Source organism: Physeter macrocephalus, chromosome 12, assembly GCF_002837175.3.
Source record: "Physeter macrocephalus isolate SW-GA chromosome 12, ASM283717v5, whole genome shotgun sequence".
NCBI classification, from domain to species: Eukaryota; Metazoa; Chordata; class Mammalia; order Artiodactyla; family Physeteridae; genus Physeter; species Physeter macrocephalus.
The window spans coordinates 73556661-73575908 of record NC_041225.1 but is presented as its reverse complement, the minus strand read 5'-3'; the positions used below and the strand labels follow the sequence as shown (position 1 = coordinate 73575908).

General features: G+C 34.6%; 1 protein-coding gene across 3 annotated transcripts in view; it reads right to left on the bottom strand.

The window, feature by feature from the left end:
- The window catches only part of VRK2 (VRK serine/threonine kinase 2), a 94525-nt gene that overhangs the window by 3304 nt on the left and 71973 nt on the right, over window positions 1-19248 (bottom strand). For 2 of the 3 annotated variants that reach the window (XM_028496664.2, XM_007126740.4), the window contains exons 9-12: window positions 15204-15324; window positions 12753-12820; window positions 8862-9028; window positions 3545-3706 (exon numbers count right to left, since the gene is read on the bottom strand). In XM_028496664.2, coding sequence (XP_028352465.1) covers window positions 3545-3706; window positions 8862-9028; window positions 12753-12820; window positions 15204-15324 — 518 coding nt within the window. The remainder of the gene's footprint in view (window positions 1-3544; window positions 3707-8861; window positions 9029-12752; window positions 12821-15203; window positions 15325-19248) is intronic. The other variant, XM_007126741.4, reaches the window with a different exon arrangement.

Here is a 19248-nt window from a genome sequence, read left to right as displayed (position 1 = left end):
AATACATGCAAAATTTGCATGGATCTCACGTGTGTTACCGTGAAAGAAATAAAGCCAATCTCAACAAGTTACATAGTGTATAATCTGATTTATACTGACATGCTCAAAATGACAAAACTATAGTGATGCAGAAAAGCCCAATGCTTTCCATGGTTTAGGATTGGGGAGACAGTGTCACTATAAAGCAAAATGAATAAAGTTACCATTATCAAGAATGGATAAAGAAGACATTAAAAGTATAACAAGAGAATATCATGAACTACATAGTGCTGACAAATTTGACAAGTTAAATGAAATGGACAAATTCCTTGAAAGATCAAATTACCAAAACTGACACAAGAAAAAGAAAATCTAATAATCACTATATCTGTGATAGAGAGTAAATTCATAATTTGAAATTTTACTACAACAGAACTCTAAACCTAGACAGTTTTCTTTCTAAACTGTCATTTTTATGAAAGGCAAATCTTACTGAGACGTTTTCTGAAAATAGACACTTCCCTCTAATGTAACTTATATAATGACTGGAAAACAAAACCATACAAGGATATTGAGAGAAAAGAAAATTTACCGACCACTATCTCTCATCAACGTAAATATAAAAATCCGTAACGGAAAAATAGCAAATTGAATTCAGTAATGACAACAACATCACGACTAAGTGGAATTTATCCCAGAAATAAAATGTTAACATTCAAAAATCAATGCAATTCATTATACTAGTAAAGGTGAAAAATCATATGATCATCTCAACCCCCAAAACATCTTAATACCCATCCATGACTAAAATTTATTCTTCAACAAACTATAAATACAACGAAATTTCCTCAGCCTGATAAAAGGCATTTAGGAAAAACCTACAGCTAACATCATACTTAATGGTGAAAGAATGAATGCTTTTCCCCCTAAGATCAGGAACAAGGATGCCCACTCTCATTACTATATTGAGTAGTCGGTATAGTATTAGAGGTCCCAGCAGGTGTAATAAGACATGAAAGGAATAAATGAAAGGCATACTTATTGGAAAGGAAGAAGACTCTATTTACAGACAACATGACTGATGATGTAGAAAATCCTAAAAATACAAAAGAACTACTAGAACTAATCAGTGAATTTTAGGAAGATCCCAAGACACAAGGTCAACATACAAAATCAATTTTATTTCTATATACCAGGAACAAATACCTGGAATACAAAATTTTTGAAAAAATGACATATACAATAGGATTAAAAACCAAAATATTGAGAAATAATTTTAATAGAAGATGTATAGGATATCTACACTAAAAACTACAAAACATTGTTGAAAGAAACAAATGGAGAGAAGTATCAGGTTCATGCATTGGAGAACTCAATGTTGTTGGGATTTCAATTCCCTTTAAACTGATCTTTAGATTTAGTGTAGTCCCAATTAAAATCCCATTGTTCTGTTTAGTGGGAAGTGACAAGGTGATTCTTTAATTTTATGGAGGGGACCAGGAACTAAAATGGCCATGGCATCTTTGAAGAAAAGAAAGGGGTTGAAGGACTTAAACTATCTAATTTCAGAACTTGCTATAAAGCTACAGTAATTGATACAGTGTGGAATAGATTGATAGAAAAGAGAGTCCAGAAATAGACCCATGCTTAGATAGTCAGCTGACTTTTGAAAAAGGCTCCAAAGAAATTTAATTAGGAAAAGGAAAATCTTTTTAAGAAATGGTACTGGGATAACTGGCTTTCAATATGGAAGGAAGCTCAACCCCTATCTCACACCATACCCAACTGATCTGAGATGGCTCATAGACCCAAACATGAAAGCTAAAACTATAAGCCTTCTAAAAAATATATAGCAAAATAACTTTGTGACCTTGAGGTAGGCAAAGATTTCTTTACAGAAAAAAATAATAAATTGATAAACTGTATTTCAGATAAAAACATACTTCCTGCTCATCAAAGACACTGTTAAGTAAATGAATAGGCAGGCTGCACACTAGGAGAACATATCCACAATATAGACATTGGACAGGAGACTTATATGTGGAATATAGAGAGAATTCCTACAAGAAAGACAATCATTCAAATAAAAATGGATAAAACTTGAAAAGACACTTCACAAAAGAAGGTATATGAATGGGCAGTCAGCACAGGAAAAGGTGCTCACAATTTTTAGTCATCAGATAAAGATAACTGGAATCACCATGAGATACTAATATACACACCTTGACTAAAATTAAGACTGACAAACACCAAATAGTGGGGAGGATGTGGAATGACTGGAACTCACATACGTTACTGATGGGAGTATAAAGTGGGAAGTATTTGTCAGCTTTTTATAATGTTGAACATACATCTGCCCCATGACCCAGCAATTCCACTTCGCAGGACAAACAAAACATATCCATAAAAAGACTTGTGTCAGAATATTCAGAGCAACTATATTCATGGTGGCTTGAGACAGGGGCAGCCCAGGTGCCCACTAATAGGAGAATGGATATGCAAATTATGATGTAGTTATACAATGGAGGGTTGAAAAAGAGCACTCAAGAATATCTAAATTTTGCCACCAAGCAATATTTGTCTTTAATTTTATAAATGGGAACTATAAAATGTGTCCTCTTGAAGTAGATTCCTTTGTATCAATTTGAAAATAAAACAAAAAGGAAATGGTGCTACTATTGTTTTATAACAGAATAAATGCAAAAGATTCCTATTAGTACTAAAAAAAAAAGCATTTTTCTCTCTAGATAAACTTGTATGCTTGCTAGTTAGATGAGAAATGCCTAACTTGTAGGCTTCTAATTTTTGCCTTGGCTGCCAGGAAGTTCAGAGCCAAATTCAGTGCTCAGTTTAATGATTAACATCCCAGCTGCCTGATTAACGAATTGGTTTTTTTTTTTGGGCGGGGGGGGGGGGGGGGGGTAGCATAGGGGGAGATAGAAGATAGGGGCATTATCTTGTTCCATATTGTAAACTACCTGAAACCATTTGGAGAAAATGATGTTGAAATCATAAAATGTTAGCCGTTTTGGGAAAAATTTTTTTTCACTGCAGATATAAATACCTTGTATGCTTCTCCTTGTCAAAAAAGGTTAAATTAGGAAAAACTTTTGCTGTTGCTTGAATGAGGCATCTGCTAAAGGTGAGTCACTAGCCAAACAAGTGATCAGATGATATAAAAGTACGTCATTTTGAAATACAACCACAGTGACAGGGACCCTCTCACATCTGCTTATGAGTTAGACTGGAGGAGCCAACGTAACAGTACGGAATACGGTGAGTCCCTCATGGATCGTAGACGGCATAACAAATTCAAGTGCACTTCGTTAGATTCTCGGGCTAAAGAAAGAAATCACATCTGCACACAAAATGTGCTCACTGTCATTCTGTTTCTATGATAACTGGTTTTGGCTGCTTTGATTTTATCCACTGGATAGGATATTTTCTGTCCTTTCTCATTTAACAAAACTACAACCTTGGCCCTCAGGAGAAAATAAAAGTCTTTATTCCCAAAGGGCATATTCTAATGTAATATTAAGGGAAACAACAACAAAACGCCTCTCACCTGTGCTGTTTCACTGTTAAACAACCCAGTCAGCTTCTCCTCCTCTTGCACTTTTCTCCACGTTGCACAGGACTCAGCACTTCTCTCACTGTGGCCTTTTTTTTCTAGTAACCTATTTTGCATCTGATTGACTTGCTTTGTTGCAGCCTTTCGTGAATCAACCTGTTGATAGAGTAAGTAATAATATATAAGGAAAACTTCTGACACTTGTAAAAAAAAAAAAATGCATTCATGTCCAGATTCTTGAAAATTTTATACTCGCCAAGCTTCGAAAAAAGGAAGAAATAAAGAGGAAACCAACAAATGGAAATTATAGAAAAGTACAGTAGTTGGCAAGATCCAGGCCTTTTCTCATCAATAGGACAAGACCAATTAAAATTAGTGTCACTGTCGTGCACTCTTTAGAAATTATCTCTATAGATAACTTGCTTATTGAAAACAGCATTTTTACAGAAAACTGTCACATTTGAAAACTGCACATGAATTCATTATTAACCTTTGCTGGGAGTGGATCCAGGACATCTTTTTAGTTTAAATTCTTATTAATTAGAATCTTAGTTTTCTATCACTGAAGTGAGCCTAATTAATGTGAACATACAAAAGGAGCTTATGTTGTTGCTTACTTTTTTATACAGGTAATTTAACCTTTGAGCAGATGAATAACAGTCCATGTCATCTAATACTGTGTACCAGTATCAGAGGTTAAATTCTACAACAAGCTTGCTGTCTCTAAGGTTTCTTTTTCACACCATGCTGTTACCTGGGGGATGACTGACTCTCAATAACCTTGAAGTAGACACAGAAATAGAAGGGCAGTTCCCACAATACAGTTGGAAGATTGAAAGCCACAGTGAAGATCCTTATGTGAAGTATTTGTTCAGCAGCTTCATGTTTACAGCAGCTGAAAGTGCCGTCACCTTTTTTCATGGGTTAAATAGGGGGCAGAAGATAGGAACAGTACAAGGGGAAATAATGGAGTAGCCAGTGCCAAACTAGAGAATGAATTACATTGGCTGGGCAAGCAGAGCCTTAATTTGTAGTCTCTCAACTTTTAGCTTCTATTGCCAAGTGTGTTCACTCCTTCCTTTTAAAATATGCTGGTGTTTTGTGGCTAGGTTTAAGCTGTCACAACACCATTCTTTATTCACCCCTCCTCCTGGATCCCAGCTTCTCAAAGGATAGCAAAGCCATTGCTTCTCAGTAACCTGAAAATTGGAATTGCTTTCTGGTCACTCAGGGGTTCTTTATTTCTACCACTCAACTCTCCCCACCTCCTAGGAAAATTCATGTGTAACCACCTTCTGAGCCAGTTTTCCATTGAAGTTATCTTGGTAATAAATGTCCATCATACCACTAGTGTGAAACAAAGTGTTTCCCAAGGCTGCTGTACATAGTTCTATCTCAATAAAATGCTGGCTTGCCAATCATTATGAAATGTGTTCTGTGACAGAAAGGATTAGTTGAGATATTGAGAATTTTAGTGCCTCCTATATGCTAGGCACTTTAGGTATAAGTTTTTGGTCTGGGAGCCTCTGATGTACAAACAAAATTCTGTCTAATATATTCAGTCCTCTCTGAGGCCTCCTGGAAGAGACAGTGCCTCCTGGATTTGCTGTCAGTTGGCTGGATGGTTAAGTTGTGCTGCCATGAGCACTTCTAGCTAATAAAATAATATCCAATTTATGGAAAATATCTATTTCTAGGGAGACTTTTAAAATGGTAAGAGTGAAGTGGGATCATGAAGTTTAACCCTTAATTGTGAACAGAGTAAAACGTTTTCTCAAAGATAAAAAAGTAAATATAGAAGACACTCTGGGTATCCCACATAATCAAATAGAAGGATACTATCCAAATGTGTGTCACTTTCCAGAAAGTGGCTATTCAAATAAGGTAATTTTTATTTAATTCTTCATTGGCTCTTCATACTGTTCTACAAAATAAGGAATACTTTTGGACTCCTAAAATTCAATAACCAAAAATGTGCTTATAATTAAGAATTTATATTCTTTTTCTCATACAGAAAAGAAATATGAAGACAACTTTAATAGAATTATTTTGAGAATTAAAGCTCAAGTAAGAATTCTGTAAGCTTTTAATAAGTTCAATACAAAGATTACTACTACCAGTAATAATCTATTCACCCCTGGATTTGCTATACGAACCTCAGATTCAGGGTGAATGAAGAAACAAACTTTTTCTTGTCTGAAATGTAGGACAGCTTGAACATTTTAACTATGACCTACAGCTACTCCTCTGCCTTGTTCAGGAAGGATGAGTGGCTCACTGTGCTCAGGTGTCTATAAAATTACAAAATGGATTCACGCATCAGAATAAGGAGGGAGATATTGGTAAACTGATAAAAGGATCCACTACTGGCTCTTGAGGAAATGGCTTATTCAAGGGTTGAACTGAGGCCTCCAGTAATGCTAGTTTCTAGCTTGGCTTTAGCATTCTCATCCAGGAATTCTGGAGCTTTAGCTCACTCACCTCAATAAGCATTCTTACTGAATATGGTTTCCTTCCGTGAATTTTGGACATTACATCCCAATGGATGGCATACATAGACTGAGGTAGCCCTGATGATAAGATTCTTCTAATATGACAATGCCAGAGCCTTCAGAACTATTAGAGAGTAATATCAGCTATACATAGTATCATTTTGATTAAGGCAAATGTCCCAAAATATTTGCTTTTCAGGAAAAAATATCAGCGTCTCTACTACCTTGACAAAAGTTCATTTCCAATTTAACTCCAGTAACAGTATTTGAGGACTTCAAGAAGAAGGTTCAGTTTATAGGGAACAGTTTACGATGCCTAGTAAAACCCAGTATTGGATAAATCCCTCTTTTTTTTTTTGCAAAAAGATGCTGTAAGTTTGCTGAGATTCTTATGGTGATGTGCTATTTTATAATACCTAACCAAAACATATTTTTGTCATAACTACTAAATTTAAAAGGTACAAACCACTTATACTGAGGGAAATAACACTTAAAAAATTAAACATTCATAACTTTCCTTTGAATTCCACAGAAACATTTTACTTATCTAACTATATATGTTTCCTGGTCCACTGACTCCTTTTTAAGTATCTTTATCCAAAAAGTACAAGCCCAGAGTTCATTATTTATTTTGTTAAATAACTAGATCCATGTATAGAGTAACAAGAAATATCTTTAGCTATTAATGAGGGGATTCTGTCTAAAAGGAGAGAAATTTGGGGCCATGTGATTGATATTCATTCTGGACTTAAAAATGATTTCTGTTATGGAAGCAATCAACTGTGGAAACTATCCTTGATCATTTAGGAAAACTGAGTTCAGGACAGTTTACAGTATCACACTGTGCTTTTGATCATTTTCAAGTTTGGTTTTTGCAGCATTTCAAAATCTGTCAACTTAATTTAAAAATAAAAAGAGATTTAAGGTGTGGTCACATAGGGTGAACCTATGTAATTATCAAATACATTAGTGTACTCAAAATACTACAGAAATAAAGTCATTATTCAGTAAATATTGATCTGCTATGAAATATATCCCCGATTCATCTTAATGTCTATATACTGAGGTTGATCATATTGTTAACAGAAATTAGCTAAAGTCTTAAGAATGCATATTATTCTCAGTGTTTTCTTTTTACTCATAATCAAAGTGCTCTAATCAAAAGGGAAGAATAAAATATTTTTGATTGAGGCTCACTGGAAAAAAATGTTTTATGTTCTATCTCTGCATATAAAAATGGTTTCACAACAAATATCCTTTGAATTTGATGAAATTGAAAATTCTGGTGGGTAATAATTAGAATTTTATATCAGAGGATATAGCTATCAGTTTTTTAAATGGCTTCTTTTATATTTCAATTAAGTTTATGAAACTGAAAAACTACAAAAAAGGAAAAAAATCTACTTAAATTAGTGTAGATTAAGTGCTGGCTATTATTGCAAGGGAAATACTATGTCAAGGAAATGGCTCTTTGTTTTGTTGCAAAAGTGGTAAAAACACAAAAGTCAATAAAACTGTTAAAATAAGTCTCAGTAATTACCAAGATCAAAATCCAGTGGCTTTTTATTAAACATGAACTTTTGTTCTGCCTTCTGCAATACGTAAATAGTGCTGACAATTGGTTTGTGAGGCACTTGCTACAATAAAATGTAATTGTATCATGAGAGAAAGGTGACAATCAGGAGATCATGAAAAAATTACATATTCTCACTGGTAGTTAATTAGCCATGCAAAACCTCCTCAAACAGATATTCTCTTCTATTAGGAATGATTACTATGCAGGCCTACAGATGTCAATACCACAGTCATTCAAATACTTCTTTCCCTACTAATTGAAGGTTGTAAAGCTCTGGTGCCAAGGTTTTGCTTCCAAAGAGCTAATTTATGACTAGAAGGATATTTTATGTCTTCAGTTGCAGCAGCTACAAAATTCAGCAAATCAGAACCATCTGTGCACTGATACTTGACTCACCATTCATCTAGCAGCCTATCAGTCACATTAGTTTGCATCCTGCATTCTTGGCTCATGAGTACTTGTGATGATCCAAAGTTCACAAGGAATATTAAAAATGAATGACATCCTGACCCTACCTTAATGTACATGCATCAGGAAACAAAGCCCTCCCTTTTTTTTTTCTTTTTTTTTTTTTGCACATGGGCAGTGTCAAGGCAGGATTAGACATTTAGTTGCCTGTCCAGTAATGTTGCTGAGAGCAGTCTCAGGCTTCTCCCACCTTCTTAAAAAATGTTTCAAGTTCTAATTCTTTTGTGTTGTTTCCAGTTCTAATTTTTTTTTTTTAAATGTTGCTGTGAGGGAGTCAGTTGGAAGATAAAGTGGAAGGTGTAACTTTAAAAAATAACTTTTTGCAAAAAAGAATTGTTTCTATAGATTGAAATATCAGCACATACAAATATTCTGGTAAAATTTAAAAATATTATTACCACCACCAAATTATGGCCAAGAGTAAGCAAAAACAGAGGGATGACTGAAGAAAATCTGAAGAAAAGCAGCAAAAAAAGGTTTCCATGAATAAAGCTGGATTAGCCTTGAGTATCTTACCCTAGGTCCTATCTCTACGACATCAGTGACTGCTTTATTTCTTTAATAATACACAACAGGCCACAGATCCTACTATTATTCTCTTAAAGACAACAAGTCAAAGGAACCTTCAATAAAATTTCTCAGAGCTCAGGGGATATAAGAATTAGATATAAGTAAGAAACAGGACTGTCAGACTCATTTTGACACCTAAAACAACTTCATTAGGTACATAAGCTTCACAGAAGGTCATCACTGGATTCCAGGGACTGTTACTTACCTTTTGATTATTTGGAGTATGCACATTTAAGCTCTCTCCTTTAGGGGAAAATTCCAGTGGTCCTAAAGGTATTCCACTTGGGTTCAGAATTTTCTTGAGCATTTGATAGTTTGGCTTTTCATCATATGCTAAATTATAAGCACATACCAAATACTGGGCTATTTCACCTGTGAAGTATTAAATTTTTTTAATATGTCATTCATAATGGGAAAAAAATTTCAAAACTCCAACATTCTCAAAATCTCTGTTGTTTTTCTCTTACACAAGCAAGTGCACGCACACACATGCACCCCCCTCGAAGAAATTAAGAATGAACAGTTCAACAGGAAAGTACTCTTTAAATGATATCCAAAAATGACTGAAATCTAGTGACCTACAGATTGGACAAGATGGGAGAAACTAGTGTTTTTTTTTAACATATCTTTGTTGATATGTTTACATTTCACTCATCAAAAGAAGCAAATTTTTAAACTTATAGTGATTTTGATTTATAGGGTGCAACTACTGAGAACTACATGAATAATATAACAGACCAACCACGCTTCACACTTTTTTCTGAAATTTTAAAAATTCAGTTAAAAATAAGTTTTTTGAAGTTTTAAAAATTCAGTTAAAAATACTATAAACGTCCTTACTTTAAAGGAAAAAATCATTGCAAATTGTAATTAAGGCTTTGATTTTGAGATTACAACAGTTCCCTTAGAAATGACCTTGGATTCTACAGTTTTAGCCGTGACTGACTTTAGAATTTGCCGAACCTCGCTCAAGTCCTGCATACCTAGCTAGCCCAGTGCAATCATAGCATAGCCTTTCTGATTTAGAGCGCAAGGATGAGAAGTTGCCACCTTTTATTTTTTCTCTTCCCTAGGATGGTATAGTAACCTTCCCACAAAAAAAGTTATGAACTACAAACTTTTAAATACAGTACAAGTAGAATCAGTAACCAAAAATTAGAAATATAGCCACTTTACAACAAATGTAGTTTGCATTTTTGTTTCAGGTGGAGGTTCAATCTGAGATATAAGTGATAATACCATACACTGTTTAAAAACTGGCATGTTTTCATTTGTTAACAGAGATGTTTATACTCCATAAACTAGTTTTTCAAGCCTTTCCTCTTCAAAAACTTATTACTGACCCAGACACAAGTACCTCTTACTTTCTCACTAAGTTGTTTATATCCTATGGTGGGGAAATTGGGGAAGCTTCGTGGCTTGGCAGAACTGACTTCCTAAATCTTTGCTCCCTTCCAGGCCTACCTCCTTTCAAGTGGGGAACTGCAGAGACACTGGGTTTCACTCCCTACAGGGAAAAATTCCAAAAGGAATAGTCATCATCTCTTCCCCCTCAAGGAAAGTCAGAGAGTGACCATTTTACACTGTATTGTCCACAACTATTTTCCAGGAACATAAGGCTATTGCGGCTAAAATGAAAACTCTTGGCTCCAAAGTTTTTTTTGTTTTTTGGATACTGTGGCAATTCTGCAACCTCCCTTTTTCCTCTCTAATGAATAAGATGTCAAATTCTGTTATCTAGCACTCGCTTGACCAGATATCTATAACTAGGAAGTGCTGCAGCTTCATCACATTTATAACTCATGTTTCCAGAAGCCCTTTTTGGGGGTATCCAATTCTTGAAGAGATGATCCAAAAGAAAAAAGATTAAATTACATCCACTACCATTTATTCTGTTGTTCTTTGTTCCTTTCAAGATTGGTAAGCCCAGTTTGGTATATATTACAATTCTATTGACCAGAATACCCCAAATGAAGAAGAGAGCTGAATATGTTGGGCACACTTTTCACAAATCACTCTTAGAAGACAATGGAAGACTCCTGGCACTCCACCAGCTGATAGCAGCTGTGCTGCAAAGGCTTCATGGGTCTGGGGTTTGAAAAAATGAGGTACCAGTGAGGTAGGAGAGGGAGAAAAAGAAAAGAGCCACCTCTGTTATGAATATATTATGATAAACCTGACGCTTAGATGATTGTGATATAGTACTGGTTTAAATGTTAGCCTTTCAAGATCTGGATTTATTATATTAAGTACACCTTTTAATTTACTAGCATATTTCCAGCGTTATAAAACAAATGCTTTGAGTAGTATGAAATTATGATATTCTCGAATCATCTGCTTTTTAAGCTAGTGAAATATTAAGTATCATTACTATCATTTCAAGAGATAGAAACTTTTGAAACTATTATTGATATTATTACACTGAATTGGACATGCATGTTGCAAACTTCTCAGCTGTTTTATTTCATAAAATGTCTTAGTAATAAACCTTTTGTAAATCGGATTAATTCTCATGCTAGTGATACCCACTCTCCTGAGCATAACCAACTAACTTAAGAGACCTTCAGTTAACAATAAAGTTTCAACGTTTTGTGCTTTAGAAACAGAAATCTGCATTTTATAAAATAATAGTATAGACCCAAACAAATCGTTTGTACTGAAAAAGAGGAGCCTGGCACTCCTCCCACCATTTCTCGTACCACTCAAATATTATATTTAGCAATTGCAGTGTCCCAGAATATACACTGGTCCATAAGCATTTATTGTGTACAATCCAGGGCACATGGGCTTTCTTTCCTAATCCTAAACTGAGCAGTTAGTTGTTACCTTCTGTGCATGAGAGACAAGAAAAGAGATTCACAATTTAAAAAAATTTTTAACATCTCCTCATCTCTCTTTTTGCTGTCCTGTTGAGTAAAATGAAAGCTGTGTGACTTGGTAAAAATGCCAGTAAGAATATTAGCCAAAAAGGAACACTGGCATATTGACTGAGTTACTCAGTGCAGTTACATAAATGAAAAGTTTTCATCTTTCAACCCATCCCCCCACATGAGAATACTACTCTCCCGTTTGCCTCCCTCCATCAGAAGGAAAGGGACAACAGAGAGTGGGGGGGCAGACGACTCATATTGGGCAGACTTGTGGGATTTGGGAAATGGAGACGGAAAAACAGAACTGGTCTGTTCATTTCCTAAGGAAATGAAAATTTTGGTTTCTGGTCAAAGAAGGGCTGTACGTATAAGTTTCAGATGATTTAACTCTGCTTTTAAACTCTCATGTGGAAACTGATACTATTTGACCTTATCTAGACACTCAGCGTACATATGTACTTTCATAAGTCAGCTAAAAGCTAACTTTGAAGTTGCCCGGTAGAAACAGAGATCAAGATTCACTCTGCTTATCGTCTCGGAGAGAAAGCAAGCTGGACAGCAGAAGCAGGCTCTGCTCTGTGAGGCAGTCTAACTCGGTGCTGAACAATGTGCCATGCAGCACTTGGGTAATTCTGAATTGCCTTACTACTTTTACTGATAGTACTACCAATTAAAGAATTCCGAAATGGTCTATACTAACACGAAAGAGAAACGTGTTTAATGAAATATACTCCGAATCCCAAGGTCATATGCCTTGCCAATCCAATTTTTTTTTTCTGGCTGCTGAGTCAGACTATAACCCAAGTCTAAACAGCATTCAAGTGTTTAATGGTTTGGTTTTTTAAATTATTAATTGAAAGTAGTCTTTCCTTAGATCAACTTTCTCTTCTTTCAGCAACACACATAGGAACAAAAACAGAAAGTCCACTCTAAAAATACCAGATACAGTTGACCATTAAACCTGTGCAAGATTCCCAAAATATACATCTAAAAGAAAGCAATGCCATCAGCAGAGCCCAGAATGCTGCCTGCGTATGTTCTTGCAGAATTCTTGTGTCCTAATGAAAAGAGCATCTAAACAGTCTCTTCTCTAGCAACCTATCTGTAACCCTGGAGAATTTCTTCCCACCACTATGGGAATGGGACTGGGTGCAGCAAAAGCTACAAAACAAGAGCGACAAATGTGGTGAGCTGTAAATCATATAGGAGAAGGCAGAAGTTATCACCTGACTTACAGCAACTGCTTCCAGAAGGAGCCCATTTCAGCACCGACTCAGGCAGCTCATCCAACAGACTAAAACAAAACAGAGTAATGCACAGTGAATTTGTTTGTAATCCTGTGATTTATTGTTTGATTAGAAAACAAAACTCTATGGGTCACCAGTAATGTGACTTTCCATACTTTTTTTTTCATCCACCTGTAATGGGTAAGAGGGTAAGTGGATGGTAGAGATCCCTCAAATCTCACGGATCGATTTTATATCAATCACCTAGAAACTAAATGTAGAACTACAGTATAAATGCTTTAATACAAGGTCTGTACATGTAGAAATGTAGAAGTAGGGATACATGATTTGAAAAAAAAAAAAAAAAACCTCAAGAAAAAAATACATAGAAAAATTTTATCTGGATTTTCAGGATATTTTTCCTCAGGTACTCAGCACTGGGGAGGGGCAAATTATTTAATATTTTATGTATATTGTTCTCAATTGGGCAGTTGCTTTATGCTATGCCATGATTAAACAGGTTAACAAGAAATATCCCCAAAACAAAACAAAAAACCCATTATTCTAACACTTTCCAGTGTTTTAGACTGAACAAGTACAAATCTCTTAAGTTGCTTCAGCCACAAATATATAAACATTCAACTAAAATTACTGATATGAATGATTCACAATCTCAGGCACAGGCAGAATTGCAACAATAAATGCACTGATCTAATATTACCCTATGTTAGGAAAATAAAGGGCATATGGGAGATACAGTATTATGGTTAAATATACAAGCCTGCCCTTATGGGGAAATTCAGCGTTATGCCTTCTCAGCAAGTTGAATAAATTATGATTATGTACTATATAAAAAGTTTGAACATGTCTTATATATATATAAGATATATATATGTACATATCTTAATTATATATATGTCTTAATTATAAACTTCATGATACAATATTAGCTTTATTGGTCAATAGGTTTATATTAGTAATCAGGTCAAAATGAATATATTTACATATGCAAAGGGCCCCAAAATACAAATGGAGATTATGTTTATTAGCATTGTATTTTATTATTTATGTAATACTCTATTATATTCAAATATATACATGTAGGTATATTCATTAGAGATATATACAATGAAGGCATCTATATATGCATATTGATGAAAGACTAAAACAAATAATATTAGTAAGTCTTATTAAAAGAAAAACACATATAGGATCATTGGAATTAAAATGCTAGTCTTTTAAATAAAGTATTTTATTCAAATTAGGTAAACTGAGGTAGAAAATTGGAAACCAAGACTTTATATATGCCCATTACTGTCCTTTGACTTGACCCATATATTGAAAAATGTTAGTTACCTGAAGGTTATATGGACACATCAATCACTGCAATAAGTAACTGATTAGATAGTTCTAATACTGACATATAAATGTGTTAGTTTTGGGAAAGAGACTAGGACGATCAAGATTCCAAGTGGAGAAATATTTCATACAATATATGTCAGTATTTACAAATGTAATCTGCATTATTTTATATCTGCAGGCTAGCTTTCCTCTCCATTAAGAACTGATGCCACACTGAATTAGAAAGACTGATTTCTATGAATCAGCTAGCTACCCCTTTTGTAAACTTCTGTTGTGACTTGCCATCTTAAAATACAGCTGCTTTTTCCAATTGTGATATTGTATCTGTGGATAACTACTGTTGAGAATATCTTGGTGCATAATGAAAAACTGGCTATGCTGTGCTACATGCAATTGACTTTTTGTTAGGCCTGATCAGTGAGAAAAACAGTAAAATAGTAACCCACTCTATTCTCAGTCTAACCTAATTCTCATCCTAATAGAGTTTAGGTGATAAAAATTGAATGTGGAATATTAAAATGTTTATGTGGCTGCAAAATGATCTCTTACATAAACACCTCATATACAAATTTTGTTTGTTTCTTCCTTAGGAAACAAAACATACACTCCCCCCAATAACAGGATTAAAAACAGTGTATGTTGCTCTCACTTGAAAAAATATAAGCCCTGTTTGTCCCATTTCACTTTGTTGCTTTGCACAGTTAATATCAATCACACCAAGCTCACACTAACTCCATATACTTATACAATGCTAATCTGAAAATACTCTTCCTTGAAAATACCACCACCTAGACTCTAAGCTTTGGAAAACACCGTGTGAAGGAAAAAATATTTCACTTTTTATTTTGTATTACAACTCTCATACGTATGATCTCATAGGTGTTAGCTTAATGGATTTTATGTCTGTAAGCTGTTTGGGTTTTTAAAAATATTTTTCAAATTTAAGATATTTGCTTTGGCTATCCTATTGAATGAATAGGTTGAATGAATGAATAGGTTGAATGGCAGTCTTCTCTGAGATATTAACTCGCTTTAATGTATCCCTTCAGACCTGGTGCTGTACATAACAGAATAGCTGAAAATCTGTACTTTGTTTTAGCAGTCTGGACAGCCACAGGGTCCTCCAGGTTCTGTTCCCAGGGCAGTCTCCCACATAACCACCGCAGCAGGCAGTAGCCGAGTATTTCAAGGTCACTTCGTCTGGACAGGGCTATAGGAATAAGCATTAAGAGAGAAAGATGAGGGGTAAGTCATTTTTGAGAAATAGAGAAATCACTGAATGAACTACCACTGATGAAATATGAAAAAGCCAAATGGGCGATGTGTTTTGTTTGTTCAGCTGGAGTAAAGCTTAAACGCCCAGGCGTTTGGCCCCGGTCCACAGAAAGGCAGTGACTTCTTGCTGTTGAAAGTAAGGGTCAGTTTCCTCACCTCCTCCAACTTCATCCTTCCTTAGTCTGGCCTGTCACATGAACTTGATCTCCATGGCCTCTGACATGATCCAGACAACCCATAACCTGGCACCAACACTTTCTCAAAGAGCCAAGCAGTAAAACAAAGAAATAAATGTCTGCAGCTAAATTGCTAACATATGTTCCAGGAAGTCCATGGGGTCTGCATTGGTCATGCAGAGACCCTTCAAGTGCAGACTAAACACTGATGGCCTTTCCTGTTCCACTCATGCTAGCAGCATTGGAAATCGGAAGAATATGACAAAACTGCCATCTAGTGTACAGTATTAAAAAACAGGTCTTTCTTAAGATTTTTCAATTAAATGAAAGTACAGGATAAATACGCCTGCTGTTTTGGGTACACGGATCTAAAATTTTACAAATATTATTTTAGATATAAGCAGTGCTAAAGCGAACTTCTGATCAAATCTCCTGAATAAAAAATATAAAGGTAAAGCAATAGTGTGCATGAGGGGTGGGGTGCAGGTGGTGCGAAGTAAATTTTAAAGCCAAAGAGAGGTTTCCATAATCTAAGATGGCTTTTCATAAAAAAAAATACAGTAAAAGAACATTTTGAGGCCACTGTAAATATCATTTATATAAAACTACAGACTAGTGCCATAGACTAATTTCATGATAATTTTCTGTATTTTTTTAAAGTAACTGATTTCAAAAGGACAAAAAAATCTAAGAAGCATGTCAAATGTAACAAATATTACTGAAATAATGATTAAAACATTAACAAAATCCCACAAAATAAACTCATTTTTATAATCATTCCAAATTGTTATAAAACAATAGGCTGGCTTACATTTCTACCATTACTTGAATGTTCATCTGTGTAGGGATGTAAAATCTCCTAAGTGCAATACATGGCTGTTAAACCTGCTGTAAACAGGTATCCTGGTTTTATTATCTTTCATTACATACATTCTGAAAAGTCACTCAGTAAACTTAGTTTAATTTAAAAAGTCATCTACAAAGAACAATGCTGCTAGCACATCATAGCTACTTTTGGTCACCATACATAAGTTACTATAAAAGCAGAAGACAAGATTAGCTCTTACACATACTCTATCTTAACTGCTATTAGAGTATTGGATTATTAAAGGCCCTTCAATCAAGCAGAATGCGACAGTCCCATGGGTACTGTTTACTTTCTGCACAAGCTTCAACAATGTCCTAATGCAAGACTTGGCTCCCCTATTAAAATAAAAACACAGTCTCTACCGCACTGTTTTGTAGTGATTTCTTCAGTAATAAATCTCCCACTAATAATGGAATGGTTCCATTTGTACAGATGTGTTCACAAATCCCTTTTCCATTATGGCAATTCCTGATTACCACCACTTAAAAAAATTCACATCCTCTAATTTTCGAAAAATTATTTTCTGGCACCTGTTTGGGCGACATAGGCTACACACAAGAGGCCCTTTGAGGAAAAACAATCAGAATTAAAATGGAATGAACCTTCCCAGCCACTTCCCCCAAGCCCCCCCAACTGAGGGATTAATTGATATGAAGCTGTAAGTAATGACAAGTCATTTAGATTTCTGAAGCCAATCTTTCATAAACTGGTCTTCGTTTGAAATAGCCCTTCGAGAGTTAACTTACTTCACTATTATAGTTCAGTTTTACCTAATTAAAATACAGCATCACATTTTTCAAACTTTTATTTTCTTTTACTGCATATATACATTAATAATTATTGTTAGGTAAATGTTTTACCACTCACTGTTTCCAATAAGTTCTGTAGATATACACGTAATGTTAAAAAAAAAATTCTATAGTCACTCTTTCCCACCATTAAACAGAGAGATGAAAGGATTAAAAATGTTTCCAAGTACACACCTCTCCCTGAAATTCCCTCTCAGGGAAACAAACTGCAAAGTGTGATGTGTTTTTGAGAAGTTAAACTCTAAGACTGTACCAGCGATTATGTCTTCTCTCCATCCACTACATACAGAACAGTAATTTTAACACCGGTTAAATTAATTAAAATATTTTGGATGACAATATTAGCATCTATGAGTGGGTATGTAATTAACACAATGAACTGATCATATATTTTTAAGTTTAAATAAAGTACATCATCAAAATATAGATGATATGATAATGATAACTGTTGAATCTTGGAATTGAATATTTGGATATTTACTATATTATTCTACTATTTCCTGTATATTTGAAAACAATTAAATAAAATGCTGAAAATTAAAAGAAAGAATTGATCATAGTTGAGGAAGACTACTAATTAACATCTAACAATGAAAATATTTTTTAATTTGAAAGTTGAAACATATATTATGGATTATTTTGTTTTTGTATAATTTGTATTTCTGTATAATTTATTGTAATACATAAGGTTTTTCAGTTGCATTTGATAATTAATATAATCATTAGCAGCATATTTTCATATAGATTTCCTAAAGTCACACTTTTAGTTATGGTACTTCTGCTTAGAAATATAGGAAGATTTAGTTATCAATATTCTCTTGTCACTTTCTAAATATAATTTAGCATCTAATTTTTATTTCGCTTATTAATACGGAGCAATGTAAATGAATCTTTTCACTGAAAGCCTGTGGTGTTCTCAGTTGCTCAACATTTCTAAATGATAAAGTATTGCCAAGACTAACCAAAAAAAAAAAAGGCACAGGTGGGGTGGGACTTGAATTTGATTTCACTAGAAAGCAGATTCCAGAAACAGCTGACACTAGAATACATAATTAAAATAAAAACGATCAATGTGATTTATGAAGCTGTGACCGTGCCAGACACTCTACTGCTTTTATATTATCTTATTTAATCATCCTAACAATATGAGGTATCATTAACCCTGTTGACAAATAAGAAAATAGAGGCTCAGAGAGGTTAAATAACTTGCTCAGTATCACACAGCAAAAAGTCACAGAGCTCTGTACTGAAATCCAAATCTTTCAGAATCCAGAGCCAACACTCCACTCAATCTACCAATTGCTTTGCCTCCATTGTTAGTTTTGCACCATTTAGACATGACATATACCCTTCTACAGTTAGGGAAGTATCTGAAGCAGGCATTTTAACTTGAAACACCAAAAGACATACTGACCAAAGACAGCTGTATTGGCAAGGAAGAAATAAGCAGCAGATCCTGAGGTCTAAGCTGTAACACTAACAAAATTTTTCATGCAACTATCCTTACATGACACTATTTCTGTAAAACTACTTCATTCTGATGAAGAAGAATGTCTAATTAAAACATTAATTTATAAAGTGTTATACAGTCCTTCCAAGCTGAAATGAGAACAACAAAGAATTCACATTGGAGGACTGGTCCTTATTCTAATGACAAACTGGAGTAAAATTATCTGGGTGCAATTCACCAAATGGAATGAAAGAACTGGGAGAAAAAGAAAAGTATCAGTGTTAATCCCAAAATGGCTCTGATTATTTCCCTGAAGTGTTTCCTGTTGAGTTTTTTTCCTTACGTAGAGGAACATTATCAAGTAGGAAGAAAAACAAGATTTGCTAGGAAATAATAAAGTGAACTTGAAAACTTTTGCCTTAAGCAGACAGGGTCTAAATGCTCAAAATACTAGTTTATATACTCAGAAATGACAATAAGAAAGCAGAAAACATCTGAGTAAGACGTTCACCTGAGAAGTGAATGGTGACTATCTGCAGAATAAATTTAAAGTTTA